Source organism: Caretta caretta, chromosome 6, assembly GCF_965140235.1.
Source record: "Caretta caretta isolate rCarCar2 chromosome 6, rCarCar1.hap1, whole genome shotgun sequence".
Lineage (NCBI taxonomy): Eukaryota > Metazoa > Chordata > Testudines > Cheloniidae > Caretta > Caretta caretta.
Genome location: NC_134211.1, coordinates 55,477,337 through 55,497,138, shown reverse-complemented (window position 1 = coordinate 55,497,138; position 19,802 = coordinate 55,477,337). Strand labels below are relative to the sequence as shown.

At 43.5% G+C, this 19,802-nt stretch overlaps 1 protein-coding gene across 7 annotated transcripts in view; it reads right to left on the bottom strand.

Moving 5' to 3' along the window:
• The window catches only part of ALKBH3 (alkB homolog 3, alpha-ketoglutarate dependent dioxygenase), a 72,123-nt gene that overhangs the window by 36,950 nt on the left and 15,371 nt on the right, over positions 1-19,802 (bottom strand). For all 7 annotated transcript variants that reach the window (XM_048854362.2, XM_048854360.2, XM_075129534.1 and 4 more), the window contains 2 exons: positions 16,731-16,819; positions 11,930-12,139 (listed from right to left, as the gene is read on the bottom strand). In XM_048854362.2, the coding sequence (XP_048710319.2) occupies positions 11,930-12,139; positions 16,731-16,819 (299 nt within the window). The remainder of the gene's footprint in view (positions 1-11,929; positions 12,140-16,730; positions 16,820-19,802) is intronic.

Below are 19,802 nucleotides of genomic sequence, written 5' to 3'. Positions count from 1 at the left end.
TTTCAGAACATCACGAACGTTCTGCAATTATCTAACATACGCACACACCACGCACACCCCAGCCATCAGTTTCCTTGGTTACAGACTGAGAAATAGTCTGCCAACTGGCTTTTGTAGTTCCCTTCACAGCTCATACTGCAGTTAGCAGGGTAACTGCACAAAAATAATCCTTACAGCACACTAAAGTCTCTCTGCAACAAGACAGCTCAGAGGAGGTGGGGGAGCCTGGTAAACCTTCAGTGAAACACCCTTCAGGAAGTCCTTTAACCCTTTTCATTAAGATCTATGATCAAGTTCAGGGGGAGGTTGATTGGATAAGCATGTCTCAGAAAGACCCATCCAAACAAGACATTCAGGAAACATTCGTCCCAGAGAGGTACAATCAAGCAATACAAAAAGCAGGGACTGAAGAGGTTATGTGTTTGGTATGAGGAGTGAGCTGAACACATTAATTTATGCAGCCGGATGTGCAGGCTTAAATCACAGGATGGGCACTGATTCCAAAACAAAGCACTCACTTGCTGTCTCTGTGCAGGGAGAAACTGCGATAGAAGAAAAGAAGGACAGTGGCAAGGGAGGTTTCTTCAAAATATTGGACCTACAACTAGAAGACAAAAGTGGCTAGTTCACTTCACAATGGTCTTCATATTGCCAAGCAGGACACACAAGCTTCAAGGCAGAGACAAAGCATCACACACAAAGCCACTAAACGGTCCCATTTCTAAACCAATGGAAAGCAACACAGAGAATTTTTTAAAAAGATCTTGAAAACGTAGTCAGGGTTAAAACAAAATTTGTTTTTGGTATGATGCTAAATTTCCATGCCAAGTCCCCTTAACAGTCCTGATGGGAAATTTGCTTCTGAAATGCACACTGTGGGTTGTTGTTTTTTTTATGAATACTGGGGAGAATCTGAATGAGATATTCTTCCCTCCCCACAGGGTTCGCTCTTGTATTAGAGGAAATCAAACAGGCTATCCATGTCTCTCTAATTCCTATTCAGTCTATTACATAACTGACACTGTTCACGCAGTACAGCTTTCATTGGAGGAAGAGCCAGAACTGGGCAAACTCGTTTGCCCTCCAGCAAGTGAGGGAAACAAACAAATAATGTTACTTGCATCTATTCTACTTTTAATTTCTTGTCAGAGAGAAAAATAAATTGTGAAGGAAAGAATAATAATTCATGGAGGTAAGTGGTAAAGGGGATGTAATGCAACATGCATTTATCAAAGATAGATCATGCCACATTAACTAGTTCCTTCTTTGAGAAAATAATTTTTTTTAGATAAGGCAAGATTTACTGTACCCGAACTTCAATAATGCGTTTGACACGGTACCACATGGGAAACCATTAGTTACATTAGGGAAGATGGTACTCAGTATAAGAAATGTAATGTGGATAAGGAAACAGCTAAAGAGCAAAAGGCAATGAGTAGTGCTGAAAGGGGAACTACTGGACTAGAAAGAAATTACTATTGGAATTCCTCAAGGATTAGTCTTGGGACCAATCTTATCCAGTATCTTTATTAATGACCTTGGCACAAAAAGTTGGCGTGCGCTAATGAAATTTGCTGATACTACCAAGTTGGGATGAATCATCAATACAGAGGAGGATCGAAATACTTAAGACTGGAGTACAGAAACAGCATGTAATTCAAGAGTACGTAGTTCATGGTCACGTACATAGGATATAATAAGAATTTGCTACAAGCTAAGGGCTGGAAATGACAGGAGGAGAGAGACCTGGGTATGTGTGCTGATCTCAGGATAATGAGCCACCAGCGTGATGTAACTGTGAAAAAGGCATATGTGATCCTAGGAAGTATCAGGCAAGGCACTAACAGTATAGATAGAGAAGTATTAATGCCATTGTACAGGGCACAAGGTAAGACCTCATCTGGAATAGTGTGTACAATTCTAATCACCCATGCTAAAAAAAAGATGAATTCAGACTGAACAGATGCAGAGAAGAGCTACTAAGATGATCAGGGGAATGGAGGGCCTATCTTATGAGGGAAGACTTAGCTTGTTTAGTCTAGCAGAAAGAAGACTGAGTGGGGATATGTTTACTCTCTATAAATATACCGGGGCTATTTAAGCTAAAGGAGAACATTGGCACAAGAACAAATGGATATAAACTGTCCATGAAAAAATTCAGGCTGGAAATTAGAAGATTTCTAACCATCAGAGGGGTGAGGTTGTGGAACACCCTCCCAATAGGAGTTCTGGGGTCAAACAACTTAATTAATTTTAAGAGAGCTGGATCAGTTTATAAGTGCAATTGTATGATGGTGTCACTTGTGAGGGTAAAGGGCAAGACTCAGCCTCCCTTAGACTCAGGAAGGAATTCTCCCCCAGTCAGATTGGCAGTGACCTTGTGGGGGTTTTCACCTTCCTATGTAGCATATGGTTACAGGTCATTTGCCAGGATTCTCTCTCAGTTACTTCCTTGCCATTGCTGGGACCTTGGGCACTGGGGTGCCTTGGTCCCTAAAATTGTCTGCCTACGGCTCAAAGCAGTCTAGTTGCCTGTGGACTATTATACTTTGATTATTTGCAGTTGCTGACTTTAGCGTGCGGGTTCTGAGTGGTGTTGGTGGCCTGTGATATACAAGTGATAAGACTATATGAGTTGGTAGTGCCTTTTGGCCATAAAACTCTATGACTCTAGGAACACGTCACCATGTGACAGTTCTTCAGTGGCCTATATGAAATGAACTGAAGGGTCCCAGTTTGTAGCTGGCAAATGTCAACTTCACAATAAATCACTTTTAAAACCATTGGTATCCTTGACAGCTGTCTCAGAAGAGAGGCAAAGACTGTATGCATCAGAGGCTAAGCCACTACCTCCTAATAATTTGAGACACATTGGAGCAGCAGCATGGGAAACACTTGCACTGCTACTAATTATGCTGTATCTGTTGAGTGGATGAAAACTTGGGCCAGCAATCTAGCTCCTTTCAGCAGCACTATTTTACCACCTCAGTAGCTTAAACTGTTTTGAAGCCCTCACGTTGTGTGTGCGCGCGCAACAGAGAGAGGCTGCTTTCATTTTTTCCTGAATCAAGGCAAGTCTCTACCTTAATATGCCATGTATCATACTGTATTTACATGGCACCGTTCATCCCCATTTATACAGAGTACACAAAGATTACATCACCCAAAAGTGAAATGAAGCCACCTCAGAAGTGACAACATTTGCAGATGATATAACACTAGTATCTTATATCAAGATAGTTAAGTCCAAAGCAGACTGTGAAGAATTACAAAGGGACTGCACAAAACTGGGTGAATGGGCAACAAAATGGCAGATGAAATTCAATGTTGATAAATGCAAAGTAATGCACAAAGTTATCGCAACTATACATATAAAATGATGGGGTCTAATTTAGCTGTTACCCCTCAAGAACAAAATCTTGGAGTCATAGTGAATAGTTCTCTGAAAATACCTACTCAATGTGCAGCGGCAGTCAAAAAAGCTAACAGAATGTTTGGAATCATTAGGAAAGGGATAGCTAATAAGACAGAAAATATCATATTGCCTCTATATAAATCCATGGCACGCCCACATCTTGAATTATGCGTGCAGATCTGGTTGCCCCACCTCCAGAAAGATATGGGAATTGGAAAAGGTACAGAAAAGGGCAACAAAAATGGTTTAGGGGTATGAAATGGCTGCCATATGAGGAGAGATTAATAAGATTTGGACTTTTCAGCTTGGAAAAAGATTAGTAAAGAGGGGATAGGATACAGATCTATAAAATCATGATTGGTTTGGAGAAAGTAAATAAGGAAGTGTTATTTACTCTTCTCATAACACAAGAACTAGGGGTCACCAAATGAAATTAATAGGCAGCAGGTTTAAAACAAACAAAAGGAAGTATTTCTTCACACACACACAACACAGTCAACCCGTGGAACTCATTGCCAAGGGAAGCTGTGAAGTCCAAGGCTATTACGGAGTTCAAAAAAGAACTAGATAAGTTCATAGAGCATAGGCTATTATGAATGGCTATTAGCCAGGATGGGAGGGATACAAAGCCATGCTCTGATGTGTTCCTAGCCTCTGTTTGCCAGAAGCTGTGAATCGGTGACAGCGGATGGATCACATGATGATTACCTGTTCTGTTCATTCCCTCTGTAGCACCTGGCATTGGCCACTATCGAAAGACAGGATACTGGGCTAGATGGACCATTGGTCTGATCCAGTATGGCCATTTTTATGTTCTTATGAAATCCAGTAGTGGTTTCCCTAAGCACAGAAACATTACATGAGTTAAAGCATGAAGGAGACTAATCATGTATCCAACTGAAAATGCAGGTGGAATTTCCGGTTGGCAGAATATAATAATTTAAGTTCCAATCTAACCAGGACATCAGGGTTAACATCTGTAATGCCTTTCATTCTGACTGCCCTACTTCGGAGGCAGCACCAGGAGGCAAAATATAAAGAAGCACATTAGCCTTTGAAATCCCTGAACCAAATAATAAATTACCAGAATCTCCTATTACCCCTTCAGTAGGCTCTCAGCTCAAAAATACAAGCACCTACAGAACACTTGGGTATTTGATTTTTGGAGGGAAGTGATTTATTTATTTATCTATCCACCCTTCAGAAGGGCTTCAGGATTAACTCTGGATAACCTGAAGTTCTAATACTAGCAGATGATAAACTAGATAGCTTGAAAGCCTGTGACAACTATTAATCTGAATTCTCCTTCCCCTTCCTAAACTGACCTGGAATTTTTTTTTGTTCAGAGCAGCAATCAGACTCCAAATGCCTAAAGTCAAGTTTATATCTTTTCAAGAAAATAGGGAGAGCACATTAAAATATGACAATCACGTCTTGATGGTACATTTTGAAAGGCTATAATTTCCACCAGAGACTCCTGCAATTCTTGCTTGACTGAGCTTCTGGCGTCAGAGGAAGCTCAAAAGGGAAATTGCAAAGCCAGTCAAAATACCACAGCTTTTAGAATTTGAAAAGAACATGTATCATGTGCTGAAAAGATGTTAAACTTGATTACCATTCAGACACACAATACTGTTTACAGAAACTCATTCAAAGGTTATCTTGGGTCCGGGGATTACACTTTACAACATTCTATTCAGTACTTCCTTTTTAGCCAACCCAAGAGCCTCCAAGAGACATCTCCATTAAATGCAAAATAGAACTAGAGAAATAATTTTAAGAGGTGTCACCTGTCTTAGACCATATAAAACAACAGACATATGTTGTAAACAAATATTATACCTATATAATGAATAATTTTAGTTCTCAAACACCTTAACTCTTTGAACAGGTCTATTTCTCCCCTATAGTAGATGTTATCATACCGGATGAGGCTGCCATTTTAATGGAAGAGACAAGGTAGGTGAGGTACTATCTTTTATTGGACCAACTTCTGTTGGTAGAAGAAAAACTTTCAATCTTCACAAAGCTCTTCTTCAGGTCTGGACAAAGTAACTAGAATGTCACAATGAAACACAAGGTGGGACCGATTGTTAAGCATAAGGGGTTAACACAGGTTGTAAGAAATCACTTAAAATGAAGTGGGCAATTAACACTTTTGCAGTCATACACAAAGAAGGGTTAGCAATAGTATCAATTGTTGTGAGCCATAAAACCAGTTGCCCTTTTGAGACCATGATTTTTAGGCCTTGACTACACTACACAGTTTTGTTGACAAGAATCAGCTTTCATCGATAAAGCAGTGGAGATGTACACACAACAATGCTCCTCCGCTGATTTAACTCCCCTGCTACGCTGACAAAATAAAACACCTTGATGAGCGACACAGAGCTTTTTGCGATGCCCCCCCAGCGCATATAATGTGCTTGCTTTTGTCGCCCTAACAGGAGATGTCCCACAATGCCCATCATGACCGCTCTGGTCAGCAGTTTGAACTCCGCTGCCCTGCAGGTACACAGGCATGCCTCTCTCCCCCACTTAAAGGCCTGGGAATTTTTGAAATTCCTCTTTTTGTTTACACAGCGTGGACTGTTCACATACCATCTTCCCAGCTGACCATGCCAGTTTTCCGCCAGAGATAAACGCTCACGTGGAACACACTGGAGTTCAGGGCTGGCCTTACCATGAGGCGAACTGAGGTGGATGCCTCAAGTGCCAGACTGGGGGCGGGGGGGGGGTGTGTGTGTGTGTGCCACTAGGACCCAGAGTGTAGAAAATTGTGTCTGCTGCTGGTACATATGTATTCTCTCTGTTCTGGATGCACAGAGATGGTGGAGTGCTGAGCTGGAGGAAGGAGGGCACAAGAGACATAACAGGCAGGCAGGAGAAAAGGTGAGCGGGAATAACAGAAAGCAGCAGGAGCTGCAGGGAGAGAGAGGAGGAGGATCCTCTTATGTATCTCTCTAGCACCCCCAGGAGCCTGGACTGATTAACACCAGCTTCCCAGGGAGCTTCCTGTTTCCTGTTGCTTCCCTGAACCCACTTGAGGAGAACAGCCAGTCAACTGAAGTAGTAGGAGCCAGTTACGCTCTTAAGATGCTGATATCTTCCCTCACTCAGGCCCTGCTACCAGCCTGCTTATTTGTCCCCTTCAACTGAGTGTTGAGAGCCACTATAGCTGGCACAGAACAGCAGTCATGAACGAAAGAAAACGCCCTTCTGGGGCAGCATTCAGAAGAAAGAAAGAAAGCAAAGGAAGGTTTTCTATCTAAGCAGGAAGGAACTTTCCTGCGATACATAGACACAAATGTTCACGGTGAGCCTTCCGGCCCCAGTGAGGATGTGAATGGTGAGGAGATGCCTGATCTTCCAGTCAGTAAGAGTGCAGGTGACCTGGCAGCTACTGCAGCATCCATATCTCCATCTCAAATGGATGTAACCATGCACATTCCTGAAGAAAAGTGTAGATCAAAGAAACGTGTGGTGGAGGTGCAAGAAACAGCTGCTGCTGAGTTTAGTTCCTTAAGTCTAGATGATCCAGGACTGTGGACCCACTTGAGCAGTAGCCTGAGGGACTTCCTTGTAATGCATGGACTACAGCAAGTAAAAAAACTTCATGTTCTTCAAAGACAATGAAGATAGAAGTTTCCATCCAACACATTACTGGCGTGAAATCCCCAATGGTAGCAAAGTGGAGAAGCCATGGCTTATGTACTCAAAAACCCAGAATGCTGCATACTGTTTTTGTTGCAAACTCTTCCAGTATAATGTTCCAGCCACATTGGGTTCTACAGGAACAAAGGACTGGAGAAATCTGGCATGCAATGAGAAGGCAGCAAATCACCAGAGAGCATTCCATAGGTGGAAAGAGCTTGAAATGAGACTAAGGTTAAAGGTCATCATAGATGATCAGCATCAAGAGAAGATTGCATCAGTCTCTTTACTGACAAAATGTTCTGAAAAGGCTCATTGCCATTGTGAGAATGCTTGCTACTCAACACCTAGCACTGCATGGCACTTCAGATCAGCTGTATGTGCTAAACAATGGAAACTTCCTTAAAATTGTGGAGCTGATGGCTGAGTTTGATGCAGTACTCCAAGAGCATCTAAGAAGAGTCACCACCCAAGAAATGTACACACACCACTACCTTGGAAAAACAATTAAAAATGAGATCATACAGTTACTGGCAACAAAAGTCAAACAGAAGATTGTGGCAGATCTGAAGTCAGCAAGATGTTACTCTGTTATTCTGGACTGCACACCTGATATCAGCCATATGGAACAAATGACTTTAATGGTGTGTTTTGTAACAACAACAGAACCTAGTGAAAATGTCCCTGCAATGTCAGAAAGCATTTTCTAGAATGTATTGACGTTGATGATACTACAGGAGCTGGGATGACAAATGTGCTTCTTAAAAAGATGGAAGATACGAGAATTGCGATAGCTGACACAAGAGATCAGGGCTACGATAATGATGCCAACATGAGAGGAAAGAACAGAGGAGTGCAGACACGGATCCGAGAGTTAAACCCTCAAGCTTTTTTTTGTCCCATGCAGTTCTCATTCATTGAACTTGGTAGTCAGTGACGCAGCATCAGCTTCTAGTGAGGCTGATGAATTTTTTAATGTAATTCAAAGCTTCTATGTATTTTTCTCTGCATCAACTCACTGATGGCAAATTTTGAAGCAACATCTGGGAACATCCTCTCTGACACTGAAACCACTGAGTGCCACATGATGGGAAAGTCAAGTGCAGGCGATAAAGCCTATCAAAAACCAAATTGGGAAGATAGATGATGCCACAGTTGCCATTATGGAGGATAATGCTATGACAGGAACTGTTCATGGGAGAACAGTGGCAGACGGAAATGGAATCACCAGAAACGTACATAACTTCAAATTTCTGTGTGGCTTAGTGTTATGGCATGACATACTGTTTGAAATAAATGTTGTAAGCAAGAGACTCCAAGGTGTTAACCTTGATATATCTGGAGCAATGGCAGAACTGGACAAAGTAAAGTCATAACGGTCAGATGAGGGATTTCAAAATGTTCTGAAGAGTACACAGAAGTTGGCAGAGGAACTTCGCACTGAAGCTATTTTCCCACCCATTCAAGAATACAAGAGTCACCGAAGACGACAACATTCTGATTACGAGGCATGGGATAATCCCATAAGAGACCCCAAACAACAATTCAAAGTTGAATTCTTTAACCAGGTGCTAGATTGTGCAATACAGTCAGTTGAAGAATGTTTCATGCAGCTCAAGGAACAAAGCAGTATATTTGAGATGTTGTATGATATTCCAAAACTCCTTACTATACCTGAAGAAGGCCTACACCAGCAATGCAGGGCACTAGAGACAGTGTTGACACATGATGACATGCACAATATTGATGCAAGTGATTTAGGTGATGAACTGAAAACCCTTTCAAGATACATTTCAGCAGGATCAACTCCAAAGGCTATTCTGGAATATATGTGCACAAATAAGATGACCATCCTCTTTCCAAATGCTTTTGTTGCTCTGCACATACTTCTAACACTTCCTGTAACAGTTGCCAGTGGAGAACCCAGCTTCTCCAAGCTGAAATTAATTAAAACACATCTACACTCCTCAATGACAGAGGAGAGGTTGGTCAGCCTTGCAACCATCTCAACAGAGCATGAGCTGGCCCAGACTTTGGATCTTCAGCAAAAAGCAGTTCAAATCTTTGCAACCAAGACGGCACAGAAAGCACCACTTTGATTATTCAAACAGATAAAAATGCCAGCGTTTACTACGCAGACAAGAAAAACTATGCAAATTACATAGCATAATAGGCCTGACGATATGTACCCAGAACCACCCGCGACAATGTTTTAGCCCCATGAGGCATTGGGATCTCAACCCAGAATTCCAATGGGCAGCGGAGACTGCGGGAACTGTGAGATAGCTACCCACAGTCAACACTCCGGAAGTCGACGCTTGCCTCGGTACTGTGGAAGCACTCCGCCGAGTTAATGCACTTAGAGCATTTTCTGTGGGGACACACACACTCGAATATATAAAACAGATTTCTAAAAAACCGACTTCTATAAATTCGACCTAATTTCATAGTGTAGACATACCCTCAGTGTCTAGCAGAATTAGGAATTTAAGTTCTCATGCTTGTCTATTAAAGGTGTTGTGCAGGTGATTCCTTTGAGGATGAGGACTGATAGGTCAGATATGGAGTGATCGCTTTGTGAAAAGCGTTCACTCACGGGCGCACAACCCGCACAATATCATCAGGGTGAGGAGCAGCCCTGGCAGCCTCCCACAATAAATTCTCCTCTGCTCGTGAAGAACATATTCTGACACAAGAACTGCTATCGAGAGGCAGAGTAGGCCCAACAGTCTACAGTACTTCATGCCATTCATGGTATCCTCCTTAACCCCAAATGAACAAAAAGAAAACTTTCCTACTGCACTTTACTTTAAAAATCCCCCAAATCTTCCTCCTCTTAACTTGGCTTGATTTTACTTCTCTAGCAGAGGTTGACTTACACCTTCAAGCGGTTTTTCAGTTAACTGAATGCAAATTAAAAGTAAACCAAACTTTTCTTTTCACAGATGGAAAAGTCTTTGTTTCATACACAAACCAGCTGAACTGATTTCCTCTGAAATTTTCCAAGAGTACAGATGTTTAAGCTGAGATCAAATATGGAAAGCTATGCCTAAATGAAACTAAGGAGTTATAGTGAAGACTCCTTTGCAATCTTAACTCTAGCATTCACTGATACAAATATTATAATAGAGAGAGACAGAAGAATGCTCTCCTATTACAACGTTTATATTCCGGCTCCAACCTCTCTGAGAACACAGCCAAACTTTATACCACTCAAAATCCCTGGCCCCAATAGATCATCACCATGCCAGAAAAGCTCCATAGCACATCTCATGGAGACATATTGACAAGGAGCAGAAAAAACAGAGGGTGTCAGAAAGATACTGTGATTCTAAGATGTAAACAGTTCCAGTATTTTTCCAGCAACTGATGTTGCCAGGAATGTGACACTTTCAAAGCAAAGGAATACTCTTCATTTACTAACTAAGATTCAGGAGCCTTGGGATAGGGATATTGAGGAAAGGAAAGAGTGGGCCCTCAGGGATATATTTATTAGGAAATCATACTTTGCTGCACACTGCATTGTATAAGAAACTGTTCTATCAAATTAAAGGCAACAGTCAAACTTGTATGGAGTGGGCGGGATTCTCTCCTTTCCGCACAGTGAACAAATTTCCAGAAGCTGAGAATGAATAGAAGGCTTGCCCAGAGGCTGTGTACATTTAGGATGCTTCTTTCAAGTGCTAAGGGAAAACTGCACAGTACACACTGAATTTCAGTGAACTTCACTAAACCCTGACACTACAAAAGAAATATTCCCTGCATCTAGTCAATCCTGCCACCAACTAAAGCTTCCCAAAGGAGTCTCTTGTTGACTCTTCCTGTCATCAGAACATTACACACTAATATGGCCACTGATGCACTGTACTGGTGTGTGTGACCTCACCTGTTTGGCAGTCAGGGAAATATTGAACTGAGGAAGAGATGAGTGGGGAAAATTAGTATGAAAGGTGACTCATGTAATTTACTCCTCCCAAGCAGAATCCAGTTGTGAACTTGACTTTTGCAACAAAATTGTCCACACAGCTACATGAAGTTTTTCCTGATAGTTTAGTAGTTTTCTACATTGCTTTCTGCGTCAATGTATTCAAAGCCAACAGCAACATTTTACATGTAGACAGCACTTTCATCCCAAAGTGCTTGCAAACTATATAAAAGCACTCCACCCACCACTGCAGAATGCAGTGCAGAATCACTTCACTGCATTGCACTTCAAATGCAGAAGCAATTTAACATTACACAATAATAGCACATAACAGTTTAGGAGAGACAGGGAAGAAGAAGGTGGCAGAATGTAACTGCCCAAAGTCAAAATACAGTCAGATCAGGATACCGGACTGATCCATTACTTTTACCAGAGAATCTTTTATGACCACAAATGGTCAAGACCTCAGTTTTGCAACTCATAAGGATGTCAGCTCTTCTGAAAGCACAGCATTCCCAACACAGCTGGGTCAGCCTTGACTCAGATGGGAGAGTGTTACCTACTTAATCATCAATACCATTTCCTGCAGAATCAGGGGGAGTGCAAGGAGGTGCCCATCCAAGTAATGGCCTGGCTCAGACACTGCTTAATTTGAGAGGTATGAGGAGGCAGTTTGGCATCACAGAGAAAGAAATTAAATCGCTCTCCTCTTTCTCGCCCCTAGTCCTTACAGACTAACACGGCTGTTCCTCTGAAACCTCTCTCTCACTACTCACTCATACACGAGAGCCAGGGGGTGGCAGGTGGTAAAAGGTCTTTTACGTACTGGACATCCACCGGAGCTGCTCTTTACTAGTGATGGGAACCTCACATTGCTATCTAGATCCCAAGACCTGAGAAAACGAGAATGAAGGGGAGAGTAAGAAAACACTTACAGGAGGGGGTTTCTTCCTCATCTCAAAGATTCGGGTGGCACCAAGGCTGAGCGAGGCAATGACAGGGTTTCTCCCCAGTGATGGCTCATCATCACTATGCCAGTCGACACTGTCCTTCTCGTTTCGGTACAGATTGCAGAGCAGAGAGTTGAAAGTGTGACCTGTGGCCTTTTCGATGTGCTCCTTCAGCATGGTCAGCAGAGGATGCCACTGCAATCAGCACAGCAAAGTAGTCATAGGGAGAAGAGCAGGAGGTAGGGTAGATGCACTGGCGAAAGTGCAGTACAGAAGGGGGAAAGTTTCAGGGTACCAGAGAATTAAAGCAAAGGCAAAATCACAGGGATTGGAAGGGGTACAAGGCCCACAATATTTTTGCATAATAAACATGAAGCCTCTCCTAAACTTTTAGTACATGCTTCCAGTGCAGCAGAAGTGCAGCCCTTCTGCTCTGTGCGGTCATGTTAGCACTGAGCCATTGCTATTTCGATACCCAGGCCACGCTGCCATTCTGCCTCGCATGGCCATCTGGCCTTTCAGAGCAATGTGGCTGCTCCACCCCTCCTGGTTAACGGAGAGAATGAAATCTGCTTAAGGGGCCCAGGAATAAACACTATGGCTGCTAACAGAGATGATGACTAAAGAACGCTGAACTGCAATATATCCCAGCAACTGGAACGAGTGGCTAACTGGCACATGAAGCCTGGAGTTGTTCACCAGGAATACACAGTGAGTGCTGGCATAACGTTGCCACTCTGTGTCCCTGCATTCCCTGCTCTAATAGTACTGCTTAATGAGTCCAACTCACCTTCTTTGTTTTGATTTTAATGTTCTAATAGTTTATGCTATAAAGTGATTGAAGAAATAAGTGGATCTCAATCTCCATGAACTACAGCCATTGTATTGTTAACATATTTCTGTGCCCAGAGTCTATAGCAATTATACAAATTCTACTGTAATTGCTTCCAATGCATCGTGGGTATTTAACAATGATTTTACACATTTATATCATGCCTTTCATTTGAGGGTCTCATAGCGCTTTTAGCCAGTAACTAAGTTTTTTACCCCAATGAGATATGTCAGAATCATTACCCCCATTATATAAGTGGAAACATTGAGGCACATGGGGTTCAGGGATTTATTCAAGTCAGTGGCAGAGGACGGAATAGAACCCAGGAGTCTTGGTTCCCAGTCTCCCCCTCTAATTACAAGACCACATTGCCTCCTTCATGTTCACCAGAGATCCGTTTGTCTACTGGCTCTGGCATTGGAACCTAATCACAGCATTCTTATCTATCCCACGTATTTCTAGTTCAGTCACCACCTCAATACCTAGGTGCCATGTGAAGGATTATCTATGAAAATAGCTGGCAGTTCAGGGAGATTATTGCATTGACATGTCACATTTAACAAGTGGGATGCCTGAAGAGAAAACTATTGGATCTCCAGGATTACAGTTTGTGAGGAATATGAAATGAACTGACAGGAGAGGGCTCATGAGGAATTACCAGCACCACTTTCTAGTAACTGCCTTATCATTACTGGGTTTCTTTGATTTCCACTCTGACAATAGTCCCCTCAGCCACCTCATCAGGCAGAAATGTGGATGTGAATGTGCGATTCAACAGGAACTCCACTGTAAATGAGCAGGTTTCAGAGGAACAGCCGTGTTAGTCTGTATTCGCAAAAAGAAAAGGAGTACTTGTGGCACCTTAGAGACTAACCAATTTATTTGAGCATGAGCTTTCGTGAGCTACAGCTCACTTCATCAGATGTATACCGTGGAAACTGCAGCAGACTTTGTATACACACAGAGAATATGAAACAATACCTCCTCCCACCCCACTGTCCTGCTGGTAATAGCTTATCTAAAGTGATCAACAGGTGGGCCATTTCCAGCACAAATCCAGGTTTTCTCACCCTCCAACCCCCCACACAAATTCACTCTCCTGCTGGTGCTAGCCCATCCAAAGTGACAACTCTTTACATAATCAAGTCGGGCTATTTCCTGCATAGATCCAGGTTTTCTCACATCCCCCCCACCCCCATACACACACAAACTCACTCTCCTGCTGGTAATAGCTCATCTAAACTGACCACTCTCCAAGTTTAAATCCAAGTTAAACCAGAACATCTGGGGGGGGGGGGGGGGTAGGAAAAAACAAGAGGAAACAGGCTACCTTGCATAATGACTTAGCCACTCCCAGTCTCTATTTAAGCCTAAATTAATAGTATCCAATTTGCAAATGAATTCCAATTCAGCAGTTTCTCGCTGGAGTCTGGATTTGAAGTTTTTTTGTTTTAAGATAGCGACCTTCATGTCTGTGATTGCGTGACCAGAGAGATTGAAGTGTTCTCCGACTGGTTTATGAATGTTATAATTCTTGACATCTGATTTGTGTCCATTTATTCTTTTACGTAGAGACTGTCCAGTTTGACCAATGTACATGGCAGAGGGGCACTGCTGGCACATGATGGCATATATCACATTGGTGGATGTGCAGGTGAACGAGCCTCTGATAGTGTGGCTGATGTTATTAGGCCCTGTGATGGTGTCCCCTGAATAGATATGTGGGCACAACTGGCAACGGGCTTTGTTGCAAGGATAAGTTCCTGGGTTAGTGGTTCTGTTGTGTGGTATGTGGTTGTTGGTGAGTATTTGCTTCAGGTTGCGGGGCTGTCTGTAGGCAAGAACTGGCCTGTCTCCCAAGACTTGTGAGAGTGTTGGGTCATCCTTTAGGATAGGTTGTAGATCCTTAATAATGCGTTGGAGGGGTTTTAGTTGGGGGCTGAAGGTGACCGCTAGTGGCGTTCTGTTATTTTCTTTGTTAGGCCTGTCCTGTAGTAGGTAACTTCTGGGAACTCTTCTGGCTCTATCAGTCTGGGCTAGCACCAGCAGGAGAGTGAATTTGTGTGGGGGGTTGGAGGGTGAGAAAACCTGGATTTGTGCTGGAAATGGCCCACCTGTTGATCACTTTAGATAAGCTATTACCAGCAGGACAGTGGGGTGGGAGGAGCTATTGTTTCATATTCTCTGTGTGTATATAAAGTCTGCTGCAGTTTCCACGGTATACATCTGATGAAGTGAGCTGTAGCTCACGAAAGCTCATGCTCAAATAAATTGGTTAGTCTCTAAGGTGCCACAAGTACTCCTTTTCTTTTTGTAAATGAGCAGTAACTGAAGTCCTCTTGTTATGAAAGGTTACCAGGTTACCAAATATTTCACTGCTTACAAGGAAACATTTTTCTAATACCATGATTCACACAACCATAAGAACTTATTGCACTTGGGAGGGTTTCAAGTTCCTATTATCCTCACAAGTTTTTTTTTTTTAATTATATTATTATTATTAAAAGGAGGGGTGATGCTTCCGCTACAAATCAAACATTCAGGACCTGATACTTGTGTGTGGCTAAGCTATGCTCTAAACCTCTAGCCCTCTGCCTGGATCCTGAGATTGCTTTAAAATACACTGGTAGTAATGGTCCTGTTCTGCCAGGCAGGGATTGCCAGAGCTATGCAGACTTTATGCCACCTGGGGATTTCTTCACACCAGGGAAATCCCCAGCTGCAGAGGAGTCAGAAAAGGGGAGGGGAGAGAGAGAATCAGACTGACAGTCTGACTGAGTGTCTTTGCCTTTCCGTAGAAGAAGTACATCACACGCAATGGTAGGCAAGTTTTCCTCATACTAACCCACCACCTTGCCTCATCTCTAACCTCATACTAGACCCCCACCAATTGGTAATAGCTTTCACTTCTTAGCTATTCTGAGCTAGATTTGAACAACTGATCTGCAGGTGAAAGGCTCCATATGGCATTGCCAACCTCCAAAGCCATCCAGACTTCACCACCTCTTTCTAGAAAAAGATTTAAATAAAACACTACGTAACTGAATACATCCCAACCAATGGGCTGTCTGTATTTTTCCATCCTAAATTACACAGCCTTTACTAAAGCATTACCATGACTGCCAGACCCTTCCATCGCAGATTGTTTATTCAAGGACTGTGCACAAAATCTCATTTCCCTCAAATTCTGCTTTGTTCGGACATATCTTTCCTTGGCAGCAAAGAAGATATCTGGGACTTGACAGAAGCACTCTCTCATGTAACATAGTTCTTACTAGTTATTCTTAATTTATGCCTTGAAACATGGGAGTCTATTGCCATGGAAATTCCAAACAAAGCAATGTCTGGAGACAGTCCAAATGGACAGCAGGTTGACAGAGTGTGACTGAGCATGAACAAAAAGTCAACAAGTCACTTAGCAAAGTTTCTGACCCTTCTAAAATAGCAAAATGGCGTGGGAAATTATAGAGTACAGTCTGATCTTGCAAAAAAGACAGGTCATGTGTACTAATCTGATTACACTCACACATGCAATAAGAATGTGGCTGAATGCTGCCTAAAGAAGAATCAAGAAGTGTTTATTTTTAAAGTTTCTTAAAGGGAGTTTATCTATTATCAAAAATATTATATTGTCTCGGAGGCATACAGAATGGTTCAGAGACATGCCCAAGGTCAGATAGTGACACAAAACAGGACCTGGAATAGAACTCAGGAGTAGTGATTGCTAGTCCCCTACCACCAGAAAAGTCTCCTCATCAAAGTGCTAAATTAAAAGTCTGAATAAATCTACAAGAAATGAAACTCCATAAAGCAAGCACATACGCCACTGACCTACTTTGGTGATCATAAATCAGGTCAGATCACAGTGCAGATGTCTGTCTATCTTTTAAAAAGACTTTAAAAAAGTTATTACTGCAATCTACAAAGAAAAAGCCATCATCAATTAATACGTACATTAGGATTTGGCTGCATCGTTAACCTGGAGTAAGTGTAAGGAAGTTCCCCATACCAGGAAGTAAGTCTGGGCTCCTTGTAAGATAGATCTAAGAAAGAACAATAGGAAAACTTTACAAATCAGAAAGTGGCTAGAAAGTGAAGAGGTGAAAGTGCAAGACTATCAGGAAACTTCTTGCAAGTGATAATCAAGAAGCAATAACCTTCTCACCAAAAATTAAAAGGTGGCCCCTAAAATGTGCTCAGCCCTCCATGAAGAGTCTAAATGGTACCCAATTAAACAAGGACATTCAGAAATAGGTCTGAAATTCTAAGTTTCTCTGTGTGGGGTCCATGCCTTGCAGAGGTCTCAGAACCATGCAGAATCTCTCATCTTCTGTGCTACAACAGGTAGGCACACTGGGGTGAGGTATGGATGGTGAGACCAACCTGAAGCTTTACCTGTACCTCTGGGTTGCTTTGCTTTCTTCTAGTTTAAACCTTGCAATGATGCCCAAAACATTCGCATCAGTTTTAGGGAATGTCTACTGAAAAGGATGGAGCAATGGGAAGGTGGAGGGAGCACTGGTGAAGTAAAACATAAGCTGTGTGCAGCTGGGCTAATCAGTACATTTTGCCAGATATCCCTAGTGTGTGGTTTGATCCTAAAACAGGATAAAAGCACTTTCAGCCTCTTCAACTTGTGACAGAATTATCTTAGTGGTTACTTAACATGTTTGATATGTAACTGTTACCATTCTGCACTCCCTTTAGTATTCCTCAATAAAAAAAAAAAGACAGTTACCTTTTCCGTAACTGGTGTTCTTCGAGATGTGCGCGCTCACCACATGCACCGGTGCCGGGAATTTTTCCTTCAGCAGTATCCATAGGGGACTGGCTCTGGCACCCCCTGGAGTGGCGCCTGCATAGAGTGCGGTATAAGGGGCCCCAATGGCTCCCACCACCCTCAGTTCCTTCTTGCTGGAAACTCCGACAGTGGGGAAGGAGGGCGGGTTGTGGAATGGACATGAGCAACATGCTATCCGGACGATTTAGTTGGGGATTGGCCCTGCTTTGAGCAGGAGGTTGGACCAGATGACCCTCTGAGGTCCCTTCCAACCCTGATATTCTATGATTCTAACACATCTCGAAGAACACCAGGTTTCTTCTTTGAGGGCTTGCTCATGTCCATTCCATATTAGGTGACTCTAAAGCAGTACCTCTGGAGAGGGGTAGGAGTTCACGTAGGTGTAGATTGCAACACAGCTCTGCCAAACCCAGCGTCATCCCTGGCTTGCTGAGTGATGGCATAATGAGTGGTAAACGTGCAAACAGAGGACCACGTTGAGACTTTACAGATGTCCTGGATAGGGATGTATTCCAGGAAGGCCGCCGAAGATGCCTGCGCTCTCTTCGAGTGGGCTCTGACAATCAGCAGCGGCAGAACCCTTGCCAGGTCGTAACAGGTCCTTATGCATGAAGTAATCCAACTGGAAATCCTTTGTGAGGAAATTTGCTGTAGCGATGAAGAGTTGAGTCGATTTTCGGAAAGCCTTGGTACGTTCTAAGTAAGAAGCCAAGGCCCTCTGGATGTCCAGGGCATCAAGACACCTCTCTTCACTGGTCTTGTGTAGTTTGGGACAGAACACTGGGAGGAAAATGTCCTGGTTCATATGGAAGGTGGAGACCACCTTTGGCAGGAAGGCTGGGTGCGGCCACAACTGAATCTTATCTTTGTAGAAGACCATGTACAGCGGTTCTGAGGTCAAGGCTTTAATTTCCAAGACCCTTTTCGCCGACCCCACCGCCACCAGGAATGCGACCTTCCATGACAGATGGGAAAGGGAGCAGGAACCCAGTGGTTCAAAGGGCAGGCTAGTGAGCCTAGAGAGGACCAAGCTAAAATCCCACTGCGGGAGGGGAGCTCGCACCTCGGGAAGCGTCTCGCCAGCCCTGTTGTCGGTCAGGACTTGTACCACCTTGCCCGACAGGTGGGCCAAGAAGAATCTGCACGCCAGCTGGACTGCTTGGAGCTCTTTGACGTCTATATGTAACCATGCCTCCTCCAGGGATGACATCCCTTGTGTCTGGAGGTTGCCAAGATGTGCCCTCAGCCGAGGTCCGAGGCGTCTGATACCAACTCAATGCAGTGAGGAGGGTTGTCGAACGGAACCTTTCAAGGATTGTCCTGTTGGTCCACCATCGCAGTGAGCTAAGTATCACCTGGGGAATGGTAATGATCTTCTCCAGGGGGTCTCAGGACTGGGAATAGACCATCACGAACCATTGTTGCAGGGGCTGCATCCAGAGCCTGGTATGGTAGGCCATGTAAGTGCAAGCTGCCATGTGGCCCAGCAGGCGCAGACAGACCCTGGCTGTAGTCAGAGGGAATGTGGAGACTTCCTCGATGAGGTTCGCCATCATGTGGAACATTTTCAGCAGCAGGAATGCCTTGGTGCAGGTAGAGTCGAGGACTGCTCCAATGAACTCCATCCTCTGCACTAGCACCAACATCGACTTTTTGTCATTCACCAGTAGGCCCAGAAAGCGGAGTGTTGCTTGAAGCACCGCAGCATCTCTTTGGACTTGAGACCTGGAGCTGCCTTTCACGAGCCAGGGATGGTTTGAAGGACTTGCAGATACGGCACTTGTCACTTATGTGCCCTTTGCCTAAGCATCTTAGGCAGCCGGTAAGTGGATCACTAACAGGCGTAGGCCGTTGGCAGCAATCGCAGGGCTTAAAGCCTGGGGACCGGGGCATGCTCCATCACCTGGCTGAGTCCCGTTCAGGACTAACGAAGAGTTGAGAACTACTACTAAGGGTAACTAAGAACTACTAACTATATACAACTATATTACAGGTTTTGAAAGTTCGCAAGAACTTGTTAGCCGAAGCAGCAGAAGTTCCAGCACCGTCACTGGTGGCAAGAAGGAACTGAGGGTGGGGGGAGCCGGTGGCACCCCTTATACCATGCCATGCGGGTGCCACTTGAGGGGGTGCCACCGCTGGTCCCCTACGGATACTGCTGAGAGAAAAAACTTTCAGCACCGGTGCATGTGGCGAGCACACACACCTCGTATGGAATAGACATG